The sequence below is a fragment of the Pan troglodytes genome, chromosome 6 (assembly GCF_028858775.2).
Source record: "Pan troglodytes isolate AG18354 chromosome 6, NHGRI_mPanTro3-v2.0_pri, whole genome shotgun sequence".
NCBI classification, from domain to species: Eukaryota; Metazoa; Chordata; class Mammalia; order Primates; family Hominidae; genus Pan; species Pan troglodytes.
Genome location: NC_072404.2, coordinates 121,348,616 through 121,368,645, shown reverse-complemented (window position 1 = coordinate 121,368,645; position 20,030 = coordinate 121,348,616). Strand labels below are relative to the sequence as shown.

General features: G+C 44.5%; 1 protein-coding gene across 7 annotated transcripts in view; it reads right to left on the bottom strand.

The window, feature by feature from the left end:
- CDHR3 (cadherin related family member 3) overlaps nucleotides 1-20,030 on the bottom strand; it is a 72,943-nt gene that overhangs the window by 46,684 nt on the left and 6,229 nt on the right. For 5 of the 7 annotated variants that reach the window (XR_010158930.1, XM_063815524.1, XM_016958004.4 and 2 more), the window contains exons 2-4: nucleotides 11,461-11,663; nucleotides 5,460-5,625; nucleotides 2,309-2,406 (exon numbers count right to left, since the gene is read on the bottom strand). Coding sequence is in view for 6 of the 7 variants with exons in the window: in XM_063815524.1 (XP_063671594.1) it covers nucleotides 2,309-2,406; nucleotides 5,460-5,625; nucleotides 11,461-11,663 (467 nt within the window). In the remaining variant the exon portion in view is untranslated. Of the gene's footprint in view, nucleotides 1-2,308; nucleotides 2,407-5,459; nucleotides 5,626-11,460; nucleotides 11,664-20,030 lie in introns of those variants that run through there. The other 2 variants (XM_009453935.5, XM_054656230.2) reach the window with 2 other exon arrangements.

Genomic DNA, 20,030 nt, shown 5'->3' with positions numbered 1-20,030 from the left:
GGGTCTTTGGGTCTTCATTTCTGAAGCCCTCCCACGTCATGTAAAACTTTGATTAAATAAATGTGTTACACTTTACTCTTCTTGTTAATCTCTTCTTTGTTACAGGAGTGTCAGCCGTAAACCTTTTGACAAGTGAGGAAAAGCTGTTCCTTCTCCCCTACGCATGAATGTCTGCCATTCAGTTTACGCTTCCTGAGGTCAATGTGTCCTACTCATCTCTGTTTCCAAAGTATCTAATAGGATGCCTGGCACATAGAGAGTTCTTTGTAAATGTTGAAATGAACTAAATATGTAAGTGAGGTGCTATACTTTGGGTTTCTGACCTTATCTCCATTAAGAATCCCTGGTCATCAGTAAGCAAAAGTGGCCATAGGGCACAGTTCTGGCCAGTGAGATATAGCAGAAGTCCTCTGGGTAGGGCTTCCAAGAGAGTTTTTGTTTTCCTGATAAAAAAGGGACAGACTGGGCCTGCCTGCTCTATCCTGTATCCCTCCCTGCTTGCTTCTTTCTTTTTCTTGCATGGAACTCAGAGGTAAATCCTGGAGGTGCAGCAGCCATCTGGCAATCATGAGGTGAGAAAAAGAGGACAGTGCCAACAAACAAGTTCTGGTTAGAAAAATAGAAGCATAGGAAGAGCCCAGGCTCCTGATGGTAGCAGATGCACCAGTGCTGAACTGCCTGCCTGCCTCTAGACTTATTAGAGAAGAAAAAATGTTCCCATGTACACTCCCATGGTTAAGTTTTGTTATTTGCAGACAAACACATTCCTAACTAGTATGAGAAGTATGTTATTAAGAAGTATGCATTTCAAGCACCTAGTATTGCTCTTAACACAGACACCCATTAAATGTTTGCATATTCATTTATTCATGCAAATATTAACATGAATGAATGAGTTAATGAATGAATGGGTGATTTTTTTTTTTACACAGAAGGATCATCTTCTAATAAAAACAGACTATTCCCTTACTTTAAGTTGTATCCAATAATTTTATAACAGCTTTGTTTCAGAGTCTGTAGACTATATATATTCGTCCTGGTATTCCCGAGGCTCATTTCTTCCTGTTAGAAAAAGTAGTCCAATTGAAGCTGCAAATCATGCAGCAAACAGTAGAAACAGCCTCCTGGTGTTACCAATTCCCCGAGTGTCATATTTCAAGTATTCTCTTCTCTGTAAGGCAGGGTCTGCAGGAGTGTTTCCTGCTCCAAGGTTAGTCGGGTGGGATTCGCTTTGTTTTTTCTTTTTTCTCTCCAACCTGGACTGCTCAGCTGCAGTGTGTGCACGGGCCACATTAGTGGGCAGAGCCAGGAACTGAGGCGTCCACTCCCAGGGAACAACTAAGAGGCTTCACCTGAGGATTGGTGGTTATACTTGCCCCACTAGTAGCTACATTAAGAAAACTGATTAAGAAGGGAGAGAAGAGACATCCGCTGTCTCAGACTGAATCATGAGGCAATTCCCAGGACCCAATCTCCTGCTCTACAACCTAGAATTCTGGGGACTCTTTAATTTTTTTTTTTTTTTTTTTTTTTTTTTTTGAGACAGGGTCTTGCTCTATTGCCCAGGCTGGAGTGTAGTGACGTGATCATAGCTCACTGTAGTCTCAAACTCCTAGGCTCAAGCGATCCTTCCACCTCAGCCTCTCGAGTAGCTGGAATTACAAGCACGCACCATCATGCCCAGCTAATTTTTTTATTTTTTGTAGAGATGAGGTCTCACTATGTTGCCTAGGCTGGTCTCAAATTCCTGGGTTCAAGCCATCCTCCTATCTTGGGATTACAGGCATGAGCTGCTGCATCTGGCCTCTTTTTTAATTTTTTAAACTTGGCTCTAAGCAGCTTGGCTTCATCTCTTGGGAAAGGTAGGTAAATGCTTGGATTTGGGGTGTACATTTTATGCTTTTAAAATAGAGCTGGTTTTTATCAGCTTAGATTTTTAAAATATTGAGCAGTTTTGATACACCCGGCACTGCACTAAGTGGTTTTACATGCATTGTCTATGTAATACTCACAGCTTCTCTACTGCAGTAGCTGCTGGTACTCTTTTTTGTTTACAGATGAAGAAATAGAAACTTAGAGAGGTAACAAATGGGCCTGGATCACACAGAGCCACAAATCCACTCCAGAGTGTCTGGCCCCAGAGCCCCTTTATTCATTCCAACCATCCTGCATACACTGTGTTTGGAAGTGGACGCACATTCCCCTGACTGCCACTGCCCAAACTCACCCCGCCAAGACTCAGGACAGCAGGCTCCTGTGTCTAACCCAACACGGACAAACACCGCCTCTTCCATACAAGGACACTTACACTGAGGGGAATGTTTCGGCTTGTGTCTTCTGGATCGAAGGCCTCAACCTGGTAAATGAATCCAGGGTTTGCTCTTTCTACTATGTAGAGGTATAGACCTAGACCAGTGTCCAAAGTGGAATAAGAAACATCTTATTAAAGCAAAAATGGGGAATTCCAAAATCAAGGCAGCTGTACACAACCAAGGGAACCAAGGGTGTTGGCATCGTGGGATCAAGAATGCAATAAAAAAATCCATGAGCAAGACCACTGGCCAACTTTCCTGCATGGATCCATTTAGGGTAATTCATAAAGTGCTAGGGTTGGCCAAGCTGGTACCAAGTCTTCATTCATGTCCTCTGTTGAGAGGTGCCCCAGGGTGATGCTGTTTGAGGTGGGGGAAGAAGGAGGTGATAGGGCAGAGAGTTGGGAAGTAAACCCTGGGAGGAACCTCCGGTGTGAGGATCCCCATGTGCTGAATCCACTTTAATGTGCAAATCCCTCCTCAACTGCGCTAAGTTACCCCTTGAAGGACACTTGGCAACTCCGCAGAAATGAGCCGCTGAAATGAGGGATCTTACAGTGGAACAGAGATAAATAGAATAAGTAGGGGAGGGCTACAGAGGCTCAAGGGAGGAACCAAAAACTGATTTCATCTGTTTCAGAGTTTTTCACAGTGATGGGGGAGGAGGGAGGAGCAGGCGGTACCAGCACTGACCAAGGGGCCACAGAGCTCTCACTCGGGCATTTTTTTCTTCCGAGTGATGATGGACAATATGAAAAGTAACTCACTCTATTGGGGGGCACTGTGCTGAGGACTTAATATACATTTTCTATTTTCATCTTCATAACAGTTCTATTAATATAAAGCAGGTATTGTATTTATTCTTTTAGCGTAATTAGTGCTTTTCAAATGAGAACACTGAGACTCAGGGAAGTTACGAAGTTGTCCTAGCTAGTAAATGATAGAATCAAAATTCAAATCCAGATGCCTTACATCTGAGCTTGAGCTTTCATTCACTTTTTATCACTCTCATGCTTCATTCAAAAAAATATCTACTGAGCGCTCTGTCCAAACACTGATCTACACACTGGGAATACAGCAGCTCACAAAACAGAACCTTACTCTCATGCAACTTCCGTTTCCATGGGAAGATATGGATAGCAAAATAATTGAGTAAAATGTGTGTATATTAGTGAGAAACATTATGAGAAAAATTGGGGAAGGAAGTGTGAGTTGGGTTACAATTTTAATAAAGTGGCTATGGAAGGTTCACTGTAGCAGGGAAGGACATGACACTTGTCAAGATTTTTTTTTTTTTTTTTTTGAGATAGGGTCTTGCTTTGTAACCCAGGTTGGAGTGCAGTGGCACAAACACAGCTCACTGCAGCCTCGACCTCCCAGGTTCAAGTGATCCTCCCACCTCAGCCTCCTGAGTAGCTGGAGCTACAGGTACCTGCCATCACATCTGGCTAATATTGGTATTTTTTGTAGAGATAGGGTTTTGCCCTGTTGCCCAGGCTGGTCTTGAACTCCTGACCTTAAGCAATACTCCCACCTCAGCCTCCCAAAGTGCTGTGATTACAGGTATGAGCCACTGCACCTGGCCCTAAAGAAATGAGGAAGAGCCAGGAGATAGGAGGGGAGGCAGAGGAATCAGCAAATGCAAAATGCTGAGGTAGGGTCATGTTTGAGGCATTTGCAGATCAGTAAGGGGGCCAGAGGCTGGGTCACAGGGACTGAGGGGGAGAAGGGAAAAGGAGGAGGGGTAGGAGAGTAAGGAATGTAGGCAGCTTGCCAGATTTAATCGGTTCTTTTTTTTTTTTTTTTTTTTTTTTGACAGAGTCTCGCTCTGTCACCCAGGCTGGAGTGCAGTGGAGCAATCTCAGCTCACTGCAAGCTCCACCTCCCGGGTTCATGCCATTCTCCTGCCTCAGCCTCCTGAGTAGCTGGGACTACAGGCACCCGCCACTACACCCAGCTAATTTTTTGTATTTTTTAGTAGAGATGGGGTTTCATCATGTTAGCCAGGATGGTCTCAATCTCCTGACCTCGTGATCCACCTGCCTCGGCCTCCCAAAGTGCTGAGATTACAGGCGTGAGCCACCGCGCCGGGCCTTTAATTGGTTCTTAAGGAGACTCCCTTTGAGTGAGACGGGAATTTCTTGTAGGGTTTTAAGCAGAGGAGTGCCTTGATTTAACTGACGTTTTAATAGGATCCCTCTGGCTGCGGTATGGAAAACAGACTGCAGGGGGGCTGGGAGGCCAGCTGCCAGCCATTGCAACAATCCAGGTGAGATGGGATGAGTGGCTTGGACCATGGTGGTAGTGATGCAGACACTAGGGTGGGGCCAGGTTCTGGGTATATTTAGAAGCTGGCAAGATTTCCTAATGGATTTCATGTCAAGTGTGAAAGAGAGAGGAGTCAAGGATGATTCAAGGCTTGGTCCAAGCAACAGGAAGGATGGAGTTACTGCTAACCAAAATGGGAAAGATGTAGGAGAAGCAGATTTGGGTGGGGGTGGAGGGTGGAGAGGAAGTCAGGAGTTTGGTTCAGAAGCACATTAAGTTTGACCTGTCAAACATCCAAGTGGAGATGATGGGTGAGAAAGGTGGATGTTTGTGTTACGACCGCCACAGCTCAGGGCAGAACCTGGACTGAAATGACAGACTTGAAAGTTGTCAGAATAGGGATGATGCTCAAAGCCATGAGCTTGGGGGAGATCCTGTAAGACATTAGTTACTGTATGCTCTGGTCCCTTACATTGTCCCTATTGTAGCAGAAACACGCTGCCCTCAAGGAGTCAGAGTCCATGGGGAGAATGAACAAGCCAGTCAATGACCAGGGTACACAGGGATGAACCTAGGGGCAGCTCAGCCAGGTTCCTCCACAATGATCCACTCGAGGTCTCTCTCTGAGCTTCAGTTTCCTCCCTGGGACTGGGAGGGGACCAGGAGAAACCCTGCCTGTGAAGGGCTTTGCAAACTGTTGGACATTATTATTGGGAGTGTTGAGCTGGAGGACATTTCATTTATTCCCTGCTCATTAAGCAGCTGCCTTTTCCAGGGAAACAGCTGCTTGTTTATTTACTTTTTCTGTTTCTCTCTGTCCCCCAGGGCCCTCCCTGATGCCACTGTCTGGGCTGCAGTGCACATCCTGGTGTATCCTACCTTCCGCCAAGTTGCCTTGAAACTGAGGTGGCTCATTCACATCTGTTACCTGGACAGTCAGGACTTGCAGGTCTGTGACACCAACCTCATCCTTCACATAAATCTGCAAATCAAATATGTTTGGTCCTGTTTCAAAATCTAGTTGTTCCATCCCAGTGGTGACAACCTAAAACAAAATGCAAAATTCTTAGTAACCATGTGAAAGAAGATCTGTTTTGCATGCATGCACTTTGCAAAGGGATATTCCTAGGAAGAAAGCATCTGGCATCCCGGAAACCAGCATTCATTCACTGTCAGAGGAACCAGTTGTTTTGCCTTAGTCCTTCCAACATAAGCCCTATGATACTTCACTAAAGGGACTCCTGCATGTGATGCTGCGTTTCCTAGGAAAGAAAAATAGTCAGGAGACCTTCTGATGCAATTGACTGGAGATGGAAAGCCTGAGAATTAAAAAACAAAAAACCCTCCACTACTTGGGGGTAGGCTCCTAGAAAAATCCTTTAACTACCCTGAATATAGTTGGATTTCCTCATTGTTAAGAACATGGCACCTGTATACATATGTAACAAACCTGCACGTTGTGCACATGTACCCTAAAACTTAAAGTATAATTACAAAAATAAATAAAAAATAAAAATAGAACCATAACATGTATACATGCACATCTATATGCTGATGTTCAAGCGTCTAAGACCATGCACATCTTATATTACGCATAAGGTTGCTGCAGGTCCATTGTGCAACAAACCTCATCATTAAACATGATAAATAAAAAATAAAAAAAAAGAATACTAAGCTTTCCTGGGATTGCCGTTAAGTTATATCTTGACTCATCACTTCATTCTAATTTTCCCAAAGCCACATCCAAAAATAAACAAGAGATGAAAGATACATCTGTGTAAGTAATGATATTTACTTAATCAACAGACTGTTCACTTTCTTTGTGCCTTTCCACACATTCTTCCATTGTCAGGAGCTTTTGTTGTCTGCACTACCAGTATTTTGTAGATGTGGGAGGGATGCGAGGAACAGGGCCAGAGAGACATCACCGGAATCTAGAGCTATTGCCAGCAGGAACTCTGGCGGTCTGTGTTGGGAGGGTCCTGCTGAAACCAACTGGAGACCAGCCTGTGATTGCTCGTATCTATAGGCACAGACTCCCACCAACTTAGAGCCTTGAACTCCCAGAAGGCCCGGAGCCCTTGGGGACATTGAGGACTAAATTCCATGTATGTCCTTGATTATGTCAGTAGAACCTTTCGGTTATTAATATGACTAGGGCCAGGTGATGAGACACTCAGCATCTTGCTGTGAAGACAGAACTTTGCTCCAACTCCATCTCCACCACTGAACTTCTGGGTGGCCTTGGGAAAATCACCTACCCTTTCCCTGATTTTGTTTCCATGTGATTGTAACTAGGGAAACAATCATTGCCCTAGTTAAACAGCTGAAGAATGATACAAGGTATTAAAAAGCTAGGTCAAGCTACTATGGAAACTGAAGGAGAGAAAAGTTCACTGTGAGCTGTGTTTAGCTGGGGAAGGCTTCGTGGAGGAGTTGGTAGGTATTGTGTTGGACATTGCAAGTTCTAGGTTGGTTAAGAGAACAGGGCCACAGATGTGAATCAGTACTTGTGGTGAAAGGAGAGGGTATGGAGGATTGTTGAGGGTGGAAAAAGAGGTATTCTTGTGTCTACCAGTGAACAGAGGCAACCTAGGAGCCACGTAAGTGTAGATGAACTGGTCTCTATGCTGGGCACATGGTAGTGAGGGGCAGCGCAGGGGTCAAACACACAGACGCTGAGCCAGACTGACTGGCTTGAAAGCCCAGCCTTCCCATTGCTTAACCTTCCTGTGCCTTAGTTTTCCCATCTGTAAAATGGGGATAATAACACCTACTTTTTGGGTTATCGTGAGGATTCGATGAGCTAATCTATGGGAAGTACTTAGAAGACTGTCTGGCACTGAGCAAACACTCTGCAAATGGTGACTTTTCTAATCATTAAGTAGTCAAAAACTGTTCAAGGAATATATGTCCACCAGAGCAGGTGGACTTCTGTTGAGATGATCCCCTCTCATGATTTACACCCTGGCTTCCTGATTTACAGCCTGGCTCCCTGCTAAGCCTGGAGCCTCCTCCTGCATGCCAAGCTTGGATAGATCCTTGACCTCAGTATTACCTATTGCCAGCCTTTTCTCCTTGGGGAGTAGCTCTCACACCCCAGAGGAAGGAAATAGAACAGTCAAAAAATGGTCCAAAAATGTTGTATCTTGGAACCAAAAGAATGGGGTTGCTCTCAACACAAATGGAAAAACTGTTCTCGTTGTTGTTGTTACCAGCATTTATTGAGCATTTATGTGCCAGACTTGCCAAGTCATTCTGTGGAGTATTTCATTTGATTGTCACAATGACCATAGGTTGGTAAAACTTCCTCCATTTCACATTTAAGGAGATTAACTAGGAGAGGGAGGGGAAGGAGCTCTCCTAAGGTCATAGCTGGGAGTGGTGGAGCCTTGATTTGGTTGTGGGCAACCTTGCTACAGAGTTTTAGTGAAAGACAGTAAGTTTCACTTTAGGCATGTTAAATTTGAGGTTGTTCTGGATAAGGCCGAGCACATTTGTAGGCCACAGTGCTCACGACAGTAGATGGGAAAAGAGGGGAGTCAAGCTCAGAGATAGACAAATGAAAGAGGGGCAGGTGCTGGCCTCCACAGGACTTCAGAGAGCCCCTCTCTCCGCAGCCAGCTGGCAGTCACTCTTCCCTGGCCTCTTAAGGTATGCTTCTGGTGCTGCTCCAGGAAAACACCCTTGACCTATGATTAGCTACAAGTGGCTGAATGAGGACATCCCTCTTGCTGGGCAGTAGCAAACCAGTGCAGCATGAGGGCTATGAACAATAATTCTTGGGGCAGCCTACCCGATTGCAAATCTCAAGCCTGTCATCTCCTAGTTATGTGAACTTGGGCAAGTTGCTCAACCTCTCTATGCCTCAGTTTTCCCACCTTCAGTGTGCAAATAACAGTACACCACTTCATAGCATTCTTATGAGGATTAAATAAATGCATTCACAAAATATTTAGGGAAATTCCTGGCATATGGTAAATGCCCCGTAAATGAAATGTTAGCATCCTCCTCCTCATTATTATCATTACTCCTCCTCACCACCCCCTGCACCACCAGAAGTCTCAATAGCTGTGTCCCAAAGCAGGGAGGCTTGGCCTCTTGCATGATTTGGAGTTTACCCCCAGAAAGTACAAATGAGTCACAAGAAATGGTGACCCAGACTCGCCATCCTCCAGAATGTCAAGGCTATCCAAGGAGGGGCCAGATTCTGCCACGGAGATTTTCATGTCTGGAAGGCTGCAGGAGTAACTCTTGTGAGCAATTTTGGTTGGAGAGTAGGATCTTCTTGGAGGGATGGTAGAGGACGTTGGGTAGTTTCTGGGGAGAAGCAATCATTTCTTAAGAACAGCTTCATGACTTGTGAAACTGTGGCCCATCTTAGTACCAACACAGGGTTGTATGCAGCTGCGGGATGTGATGCAAGGAGGGCACAGGATGAGGACAATACACCAAACACTTGAGCCTAGATGAGTTGAGGTGCTAAGCAATCTGCCATTTCTAGAGGTTAGGAACAGGATGGAATTCTTCCTTGATTAACAGCCCTGCTTGAATCCCATAGAATGTGGGAAAAGCAGGTCCCATGAAGAAAGGGTTGAGAGCTCACGCAAACAGCGATAGACATACATGGCAATATGACAGAAAGCCTGGAACTGGAAATCAGGAGACTGAATGAAGTTCTTATTTCACCTTTTATGGCTATGTGATCTCAGATAAATCATTTAAACTTGCTGGGTCTCTGTTATATCTAAAACAGGAATAAAATATTTCTAAATAGTGATATTAATGTTGTAACAATCAAGAGATGAAACCACGTGTGGTGGTGCAGTGCCTGTAGTCTCAGCTACGGGGAGGCTGAGGCGAGAGGATCACTTGAGCCCAGGAATGCAAGTGCAGCCTGGGCAGCATAGTGAGACCCCATCTCAAAAAAAAAAAAAAAAAAAGAGATCAGGTATGTGAATGTGCCTTGGAGCCTCTATGCAAATTCAAAGGAACATGGTCATCTTCATCACTAAATGCTGTAGACCATAAATGCTAAGGATGAGAACTCCCACGTGGAGACAACCCAAATGTCTGTCAATTGATGAATGAAAAAACAAAATATGGAACATAATATAATTCAGCCATAAAAAGCAATGAAGTACTGATCCAGGCTACAACATGGGTGACCCTTGGAACCTTATGCTAAGGGAAAGAAGTCAGTCATTAAAGACCACATACTATAATGATTCCATTCATAGGAAATGTCCAGAATAGGAAAATCCATAAAGACAAAGTAGATTAGTGGTTGCCAGGGATTGGAGGGATAAGGGAATAGCTGAGTGACTGCTAATGGGTACAGGGTTTTGTTTTGGGGTGATGAAAATAATCTAAAATTAGATTGTGGTGATGCTTGCATGACTGTGAATATACTAAAAACTACTGAATTGTACAGTTTAAATGGCTGGAGTATATGCTCTGTGAATTATACTCAATAAAGCTGTTTTTTAAAATGAGAGCACTGGAGCCAGACTGCCTGGCTTCCGTTCTCAGCTTAGTTACCTACTAGCTGTACAACCCAGGGCAAATTACCTAATCTCTCTGTGCTTCATTTTCCCCATCTGTGAAAAGGAGGTAATAAGATGGATACAATCCTTATGTTTTGAGACTAGAAAAGCAAACACACGCAAAGCACTGTCAACAGTACCCAGTGTACACAACGCGCTCTATAAGGGTAAGCAATTGACAAGGCTTACAGGAACCAAGGAGCAGCAGCAGCTGTTAAAGACAAGCTGAATGTCTAGGGAGTCAGTGGACAGGGCAGTTCAGTCACAGAACCAGCATCTGGGACCCAGGAATGTAAACCGCATGCTGCAATGTAGACTGACTGAATGTGTGCTCCTTACCTCCCCGAGGGCTCCCCCAGGGTGATGAGAATACCGGAAATCTGGGCTCTGGCCTCCAGTCATGGGTTCCGCAGGTCTGCTACAGGGCCCCAATATGCATGCTTTTTTCAAAGCTCTCCTAGTGACTAATGATAAGCTGAGTTTAAGAACACCTAATGGGAACCTCAGGGAAGCAACCCTGACTCAGGACCCAGAGGAATGGCAGGTTGGACCAATGGCAGAGCTGATGATAACAGCAGGAAGTTCCCAGGCCAGTTGAGGAAGGAGGTAGGGGCAGGGAATACTGAAACATAGGCAGATCCAGACATGGGACCCTAAAGACACCTTAGAAGGCCTCTGCGGTTACCAGTGGAAAGCATGCAAGAAGCAGGCTTGTCCCCACTTTAGGGAATTGACAGCTTTGGAAAAGATTCAAATGACAAACTAGAAAACAGAGCAGCAGAGGCATGCCTCTTGAATGTCAATGGTTGGCTCTGAATTATCCAAGAGGAAACATTCACATGGTAGGGCTGGACATTTAGACTTATATTTTTGTTAAAGGGTGTATGGCTTTTTAATTAAATAAGTCTCCTCTTAGATTATCTTCTGAAAAAATCAGACTCATAGGAAAGCAGAATCACTAGACACAAGTTCATCAGGGCATGGCTTTTAGGGAGATCAATATCCAAACTACTCCACCCAAAGAATTTAGATACTGTAGGCACACCTAACACCTGATGTCATGTGAGGGGTGGAGGCCATAAGAAGCAGCCCTCTATTTGCAACACATTGAGTATAATGCTTATGTAAACTGTATGGAGTGGAGAAGGTCCAAAGGCTACATGAGCATCTTAGCACAGAAGGCCCTGGGATGCCTCAGACAGGACTCCCGGACCTTACAAGAGGGAAGATTAAACCAGATGGAGGAATTAATCACCGATCTGGCATCCCATCCACCCTCATTTTCAGGATCACCTCTTTGCAGGCAACACCCATGTTGGTAAGTTGTTACTTACCTCAAAGTAGGTGCCTGACAGCCAATTCACCCTAAAAGCTTCAGTGAGGGGATTTGAGTTGATTATCTGGGGAAATCCTGGGATCACAGGTGACAGTGATGCTGATAACTTCACAGAAAACTTGTGCACTGAAGTCCCAGGTGGAGAATTCTCTGCCACATTGCCTGTAGCAGGTAAGAGGATTAGGTGTAGTGTTTCTCCCCCTGTGGAATAAAAAGGGTGCAGGATGACATGAACACAAAGCCTTTTGCTGGGAACAGGAACTTAACAGCTTGGTTTGTGGCTTCAATTCATAGCTCAGGGTGACGATGGGAGCTGGTCACTCCCCGAGAACAAACGCTGTTGCCAAGTGCTGGCAATGTGTATGTGAGATCTTCTGGGAGCCAAGAAAACAACCACCACCTAACAACCAAGAAATCTGCTTCTGTCACTCAGTAAATAAAGCTGCTGCTTTTCTCTTGTCTCCCTGCTTCCCTTCTCTTTTCTCCCAGCCTTTGGGAAGAGCAGGGAAAGAGAACTGTGACACCTTAGGAGACAGACATCCGCCAAAAGAAACTTGCCTCATAATGTCATCTTCTCTCTTGCCAGGGCCCTGTAGCTTACAAGAGTTTGTTTTCCTTCTCTGCATCAGCAATCTAGAGGTCATCTGAGAATTGAGTGTGCATGACTGGAGAACACCAAAATCATGGTAAATCTCTCCACGTCCATTAGTAATCTCAAGGACCATTTTTGGTTATTATTGGACTCTGTAGGCATCATGCAGAGGGCCAGGCAGTACCTCTTGGTTGGTAGATTAACAACCATTCCACAGAGGAAGAAACAAGAGGCTCAAGGATGGCATGTGAATTGCCTTGGGCTGCCTTACAGGCAGGGAATTTTACAATTTAAGAGAAAGCACATTTCTTCCAGGAAAGCCTTGGGACCATTCTAAGGTGCACAACACTACAAGACTTTGCCAGTGCAGAGAAAAGGAACAAGCTGTATTCTCTCAGCCTTCCATAATGACAATTACTGTTGTGGGTTGAACAGTGTCCCCAAAAGATTCATGTCCACCCAGAACTGCAGAATGACCTTATTTGTTTTTGTTTTTTTGAGACAGTCTTGCTCTGTCACCCAGGCTGGCGAGATCTTGGCTCACTGCAACCTCTGCCCCCTGGGTTCAAGCGATTCTCATGCCTCAGCCTCCCAAGCAGCTGTGATTACAGGTGTGCTCCATCATGCCTGGCTAATTTTTGTATTTTTAGTAGAGACAAGGTTTCACCATGTTGGCCAGGCTGGTCTTGAACTCCTGGCCTCAAGTGATCCACCTGCCTCAGCCTCCCAAAATACTGGGATTACAGGCGTGAGCCACCATGCCCAGCCAAGAATGATCTTATTTGGAAATAGAGTCTTCATGGGTGTAATTAGTTGAGAGGCAGACATATTGCATGAGGGTGGGTCCTAAATCCAGTGGCCAGTGTCCTCATAAGAAGACAGGACACGCACAGAGGGGAAAATGCCATGATATAATGGAGGCAGAGACGAGTGATGCAGCTACAAGCCCGGGAATGGAAAGCAAACGCAGAAGCTAGGAGGTAGGCATGGAGCAGATATTTTCTCAGAGCCCCCAGCAGGAACCAACACTGCCAACACCTTGATTGCAGACTTTTGGTCTTCTGAGCTGTGACAGAATAAATTTCTGTTGTTTTCAAGGCAAACGATTTGTGATAGTTTGTTATAGCAGCCCTAGGAAATGAATACAATGATCATTTATCCAATGTTACAAATAAGTGCAAAATGTAAAATCCTGTATTTCACTTACTCCTCAAACACTCCTCTCAGACAGGTATTAATGTCATTTTACAGAGGGGGAAACTGAGCTGAAATCCACACAGCAAATAATAAATAACAGAGCCAAGATTTACACAGGTCCCCCTTCCCAGCCAGCTTCCCAATCTCGGCCACCATCAGACCCTGAGAAGAAAACCCTGAACAAGTAGGAGGCACGGAGTGGGTAGGGACAGTAGAAGGTTCTGTCCCGCTGAAAGGTATAAATGTTCTAGGAACAAACAAACCAGGATGTTTTATTTCAGTTGGTGCAGGGTGGGGTGAGTGCAGAGGAGTAAATGGAAAAGAGGAAAAAATTGAAATATAAGCACATTCACTGATACAAGCTTTTAAAATCTAAAGTCATCTTATTTAGTTTAGAGGCTAAAATGCATAATGCATAAGTTATTGTCGCTCGCAGAATTATCAAGTTTTATGGACAAGGACTGTGCAAGGACTCAGAAATATCAAAACAGCTGAAGTTTAGGGTGATGCGAATATGAATAGATTTTTAAAAATCTATTACAATTGACTTTGATATTATAGCATTCTTATGGTAAAAACAAGGAGTGAAAGAGTATGGTTGGAGTATTTAGAGACAAAGCTCTCAAAAACAGTTTTTCAAAATGAGCAAAATACTCTATTGCTTTGATGGGTTGGGTATTTGGGGCATAATTCCCTCCCATTCTCTTTTCTCACAAGTGCACACCTCTCTGAGCTGTTCATGAGAGTGTTCCCTCACTGTTTAGCAAGACAAGGACAGCCATACAGGAAATGGAAAGTTGGCAATCTGTCTCACGGGACACCCATCTTCTCACCCATATTCTTCCCTTGCCCCCTCCAACCCTCCCCAGTGACTCGTGCCCCTCCAGGCAACAAGCAAAGTTAGAACTTGCTATGTTTTTCTCAATAATAGCCTAGGGTAAGGTGCCTAGCCCAAATGAATAGACTAAAATAAGTACCCACTTCATTTATCAAGCACCTGCTCAGCAGGCATCATGCTAGCTCCTTGACTGCCTGATCCCCTCAATCCCAGCACAATCCTCTGACATAGGTATTGCTGTCACCATTGTACACATCTGAGATTATACTGCTGTCACCATTGCACACATCTGAGATTATACTGCTGTCACCATTGCACACATCTGAGATTATACCACTCAGGGAACAGTCATGGAGGGCCCTGGCTCATGGTATCGGGATCTTGTAGCTAACAGAATACACATACCTACTACTGACAGTCGGTCACTCCATGCCTGTCACATGACCATGCACATAGGCTGCATCGTAGTTATTCAGTCACCCTGGGACACTGCAACAACATGGCTGTGGGGGCTGGTAAGAAATTGACCTTCAACCTAGATGTTAGATCTTGATGATGTGATTTGCAAGAGGCTGTTTCTGGAACAACACAAAGAATTGTGCTGGAGTGTGAGCGTGGTGTGAGCTCAGGTAGAAGGGACTTGCTAAGCTCCACTCAGGGCTCTCCACAGCCTCACCCTGAGTGGAGAGATCACTGTGCCTCCCAACCTTAGTGCAGCTCCTTTGGGGAGCTGGGGACTGTAGAGAAGCCATGCTCCCCAAATATTGCCTGCTGATAGCTCCTGGTTTGCTTTGCTAGAAGTGCTAGAAGTATATCCACTGATTTTCTTGAATTGATCATAACTTTGATAGTTCCTGGGTCTGAGAGACTAATTCCATGAAAGATCCAGCATTCCAATCCTAGGCATCTGACTCCAAGGACAGCTCCATGATGTCTCCTTAAATCAGAGTGTTTTTTATCGTCCTCCTTGAATGGTCATATTTTGAATGGCAGTGAGAGATATTTTTGAAGAAGTGGATATAGCCAGTGACTCCCAAGCAATTTTTGTTGGGAACTGCCTGTCCCATGTATGGTGAAAGCCAGACTGTCCTTGGATATGCCCTTTCTGTCGATATTCTTGCTAGAAATGATCTACATTTTTTCAGGTGGCCTCTCTTCCCAGGGCAAGGCCATGTGTGCCAGGGTCATGCAAATGAATCCTTAAAACTTTGAGGCAGACCTAGGCAGACCTAGCAGTCCTAGGCAGTCCTTTGAGGCAGAACTAGGCAGTCCTAGGGATACTGATTTTTTTTTTTTTTTTTGAGATGGAGTCTCGCTCTGTCTCCCAGGCTGGAATGCAGTGGCGCCATCTTGGCTCACTGCAAGCTCTGCCTCCCAGGTTCACGCCATTCTCCTGCCTCAGCCTCCTGAGCAGCTGGGACCACAGGCACCTGCCACCATGCCTGGCTATTTTTTTGTATTTTTAGTAGAGACGGAGTTTCACCGTGTTAGCCAGGATGGTCTTGATCTCCTGACCTTGTGATCCACCTGCCTCGACCTCCCAAAGTGCTGGGGATACTGATTTTTTTAAAAAGATAGCCAAGCTGGGTTCTCCTGACCTTAATTCAAAATCCAGTTTCTCCAGCTCTATTGCTGTTTGTAAAAGAAGTAGTAGTAGTAATAACAGCCATAGCAAGAATAATAAGTGACTAGGGTCCATACCCTAAAAATAGAGTAATGAATAAGATACAATATTCACAAAATGTTAAACACATCTGTTATACAGGTAAGCTTAAGTGATGTATCCAAAGGCACCCATCTGGTCAATGGCAGAGGGAAGATTAGAGGACAGGTGCCAGCTCTCCCTAAAACACCGCATACTTTCCTTCCATGGCTGGTCTTCCAGGCTTTCTTTGGTGGTCTGAGTGCTAGAGAGCAAGAAGGAGGCTCTAATGGAATTTGACTTACACATGCATCTTAATTAAGAATCAAATTAGAATTGCTTGAAGCACGTACTTTGGAAAAGAAAGAGCATGCAAAAGATTTATTGTCAGCCATGGCGCCCACTGAAACATCTTGCTTGTGGCTAAGATCTGGATGCATGATGTGCTCACTTGTCTCCCTTGAATCACTGCCTCTCCAGAAATGAACCAATGGGGCTTCCCTGGGAGCCTATGTTGGGATAATTAAGCCTTCCACAGTCTCAGAGAGGAGGAAGTTGGCCACCCTGGACCTTTGACACTGAAAGTGGAGATGCGGGTCAAGAATGTGGGGTGATGCCATCTTCTTCTTGGGGTGTAGCTGCTCTAACTTAGAGCTCTGCTTTCAATACACAGAGCAGGACTCACTGAGACCATCACTCAATCGCTACCTCTTCATTCTCTCTAGTACCTATTCAAACAGCAGTGAACAAAATCAGTTCTGTGAAAAGAACGAGAGATTTGGAATCAGACCCCTGGCTTCAAGTCTTAGCTTTGCCACTGCTTGACTATGTGACCTTAGGCTGGTCCCTTGACTTCTCTGGGGGTTCCTGTCAACTCTGTCTCTCAGGGCTGTGGTGCTACATTAACAGTATCCACTAAACAGGGTTCCATTGCTAAAGAAGACTCATGGGACCCAAGTGACAATGCTTATAAATCTACAGTTTTATTACAGAAAACGGATACAGCATAGCAACAACATGAAAGTAAGGATATGCACTACAGCTGAAGGCTGCCTCAGCAGGAGATCCACAGAGGCCAGGTGCAGGCTAGGCTCTTACTGTTGTCTTTTCTCTATGGGACGGAAGAATTCACTGTCTTGGATCAGGAACAGCCAATGTATGCACAAATATCTTGGAATTATGGAGTCTTTGCTGGGATTTTTTTCTATTTTGCTGTAGGCATATTCTTGTTCTATAACTGGCCTCAACGGCAGAACCCACAGAAGGTCCTCGTTGAGACCAGGTGCAAATAATCAATCTCACTGTTATCAATAAACAACGCTTACAAGCTGCTACAAACCATTCAGAAACTCCTAGGACCCACGGTTACAAAGAAACACTTTTTTAATTTTTATTTTTATTTTTATTTTTATTTTTATTTTGAGACGGAGTCTCGCTCTGTCCCCCGGGCTGGAGTGCAGTGGCGCGATCTCCGCTCACTGCAAGCTCCGCCTCCCGGGTACATGCCATTCTCCTGCCTCAGCCTCCCTAGTAGCTGGGACTACAGATGCCCGCCACCACGCCCGGCTAACTTTTTGTATTTTTAGTAGAGACTGGGTTTCACCGTGTTAGCCAGGATGATCTCAATTTCCTGACCTCATGATCTGCCCGTCTCAGCCTCCCAAAGTGCTGGGATTACAGGCGTGAGCCACCGCACCTAGCCAAAGCAACACTATTAATCGGCATGCTTCATGCCTTGCCTAGGGGTCAGTGTGGTTCACGAACTTCAGCAGAAAAATTCAGGCTAATATCAGGCCTATGGAAACTTATTCTCACGGCACAGATGCCACATAAGAAAATGCATATGCTCGGCCGGGCACAGTGGCTCAACCTGTAATCCCAGCACTCTGGGAGACCGAACCAGGTGGATCACCTGAGGTCCGGAGTTTGAGACTAGCCTGGCCAACATGGTGAAACCCCACCGCTATTAAAAATACAAAAATTAGCAGTGTGTGGTGGCAGCTGCCTGTAATCCCAGCTACTTGGGAGGCTGAGGCAGGAGAATCACTTGAACTGGGAGGTGGAGGTTGTAGTGAGCCCAGATCGCGCCACTGCACTCCAGCCTGGGCAACAAAGCAAGACTCCATCTCAAAAAAATAAAAAATAAAAAAAGAAAGAAAGAAAGAAAAGAAAATGCATATGCTCAGTAAACTATAAAGCATTGTCAAATGTTGTTTCAACATATGCAACTTTTTCCTATTTCTTTAATTTCCACAATATATACCTCTTCCTGAATGAGATGTTCACCCACCCCCTTTTTTGGGAGGAACAAGGAACAATCCAGGCCAAGCAAGATTAACAGAAAAGAGCCCTTTATAGGACATAGAAGGAAAGGTGATTCAACTAGTGATTCTGTACATTATATTAGGTCGGTGTAAAAGTAATTGTGGTTTTTCCCTAGAAGAAAACCTAGGCAATACCATTCAGGACATAGGCATGGGCAAGGACTTCATGTCTAAAACACCAAAAGCAATGGCAACAAAAGCCAAAATTGTCAAATGGGATCTAATTAAACTAAAGAGCTTCTGCACAGCAAAAGAAACTACCATCAGAGTGAACAGGCAACCTACAGAATGGGAGAAAATTTTTGTAATCTACCCATCTGACAAAGGGCTAATATCCAGAATCTACAAAGAACTCAAACAAATTTACAAGAAAAAATCAAACAACTCCATCAAAAAGTGGGCAAAGGATATGAACAGACACTTCTCAAAAGAAAACATTTATGCAGCCAACAGACACATGAAAAAATGCTCATCATCACTGGCCACCAGAGAAATGCCAATCAAAACCACAATGAGATACCATCTCACACCAGTTAGAATGGCGATCATTAAGAAGTCAGGAAACAACAGGTGCTGGAGAGGATGTGGAGAAATAGGAACGCTTTTACACTGTTGGTGGGACTGTAAACTAGTTCAACCATTGTGGAAGACAGTGTGGTGATTCCTCAAGGATCTAGAACTAGAAATACCATTGGACCCAGCCATCCCATTACTGGGTTATACCCAAAGGATTATAAATCATGCTGCTATAAAGACACATACACATGTATGTTTATTGTGGCACTATTCACAATAGCAAAGACTTGGAACCAACCCAAATGTCCATCAATGATAGACTGGATTAAGAAAATGTGGCACATATACACCATGGAATACTATGCAGCCATAAAAAAGGATGAGTTCATGTCCTTCACAGGGACATGGATGAAGCTGGAAACCATCATTCTTAGCAAACTATCGCAAGGACAAAAAAACCAAACACTGCACGTTCTCACTCATAGGTGGGAATTGAACAATGAGAACACTTGGACACAGGAAGGGGAACATCACACACTGGGGCCTGTCGTGGGGTGGGGGGAAGGAGGAGGGATAGCATTAGGCGATATACCTAATGTAAATGACGAGTTAATGAGTGCAGCACACCAACATGGCGCATGTATACATATGTAACAAACCTGCACGTTGTGCACCTGTACCATAGGACTTAAAGTATAACAATAATAAAAAAAAAGTAATTGTGGTTTTTACCATTACTTTCAATGGCAAAAACCAAGATTAATTTTGCACCAGCTAGGTCATAATTGGCAAGAAACAGACGTGTTTATCTTGGAGCATCACTACGGGGTGGGCCTGAGAAAGGCTTGTTTCTTTCAAATCTCTTCCAACTACATGGAGGCGAAAGTGGATGGATTCCAGTGACTGCCTGACTGCTTGTGCTGGGGGTGAGGTTGCCATGGGCAAGGAAGAGCTGAGAGAAGGGACTGTCTTTTGTTCTTCTGAGGTGACTCTGAACAGGAAAGTGACATGATGGAAAAAGTAGAAACCTCTTGCCACACTCTTTGGGCCTGATATATAGGGTTAATTGGCTGACAGAAAGACTTTCTAGAAATGGATTGCATCTTCCAGCCTTTTCATATGATGAGAGCGTTAAGAAGCATTTACATTTTAATTCCCAAGGAGAATAAGAAACTCAGTCTTGGGCCTTTGTTTGATTTGCCAACACTGGCTAGCAGAGAACCACGCACAGATGATGGGCTGAAGAAAGCTGTGATTGCCTCTTGCCCAGAGCTTGCGGACAAACTCAGTGCGATGGGTTTGGTACCTTTTCATGTCCATGCGAATCTTCTAGCTCCCAAGGATCCCTTCTTTCATTAAATACCCTGGCATTTTTCATTTCCAGGAGGGTAATACAAAAGCTGGTTCCTTGGATGCTTCTTCAAAACATAGACAGCTTCCATGTGCAGTGGATTTAAAA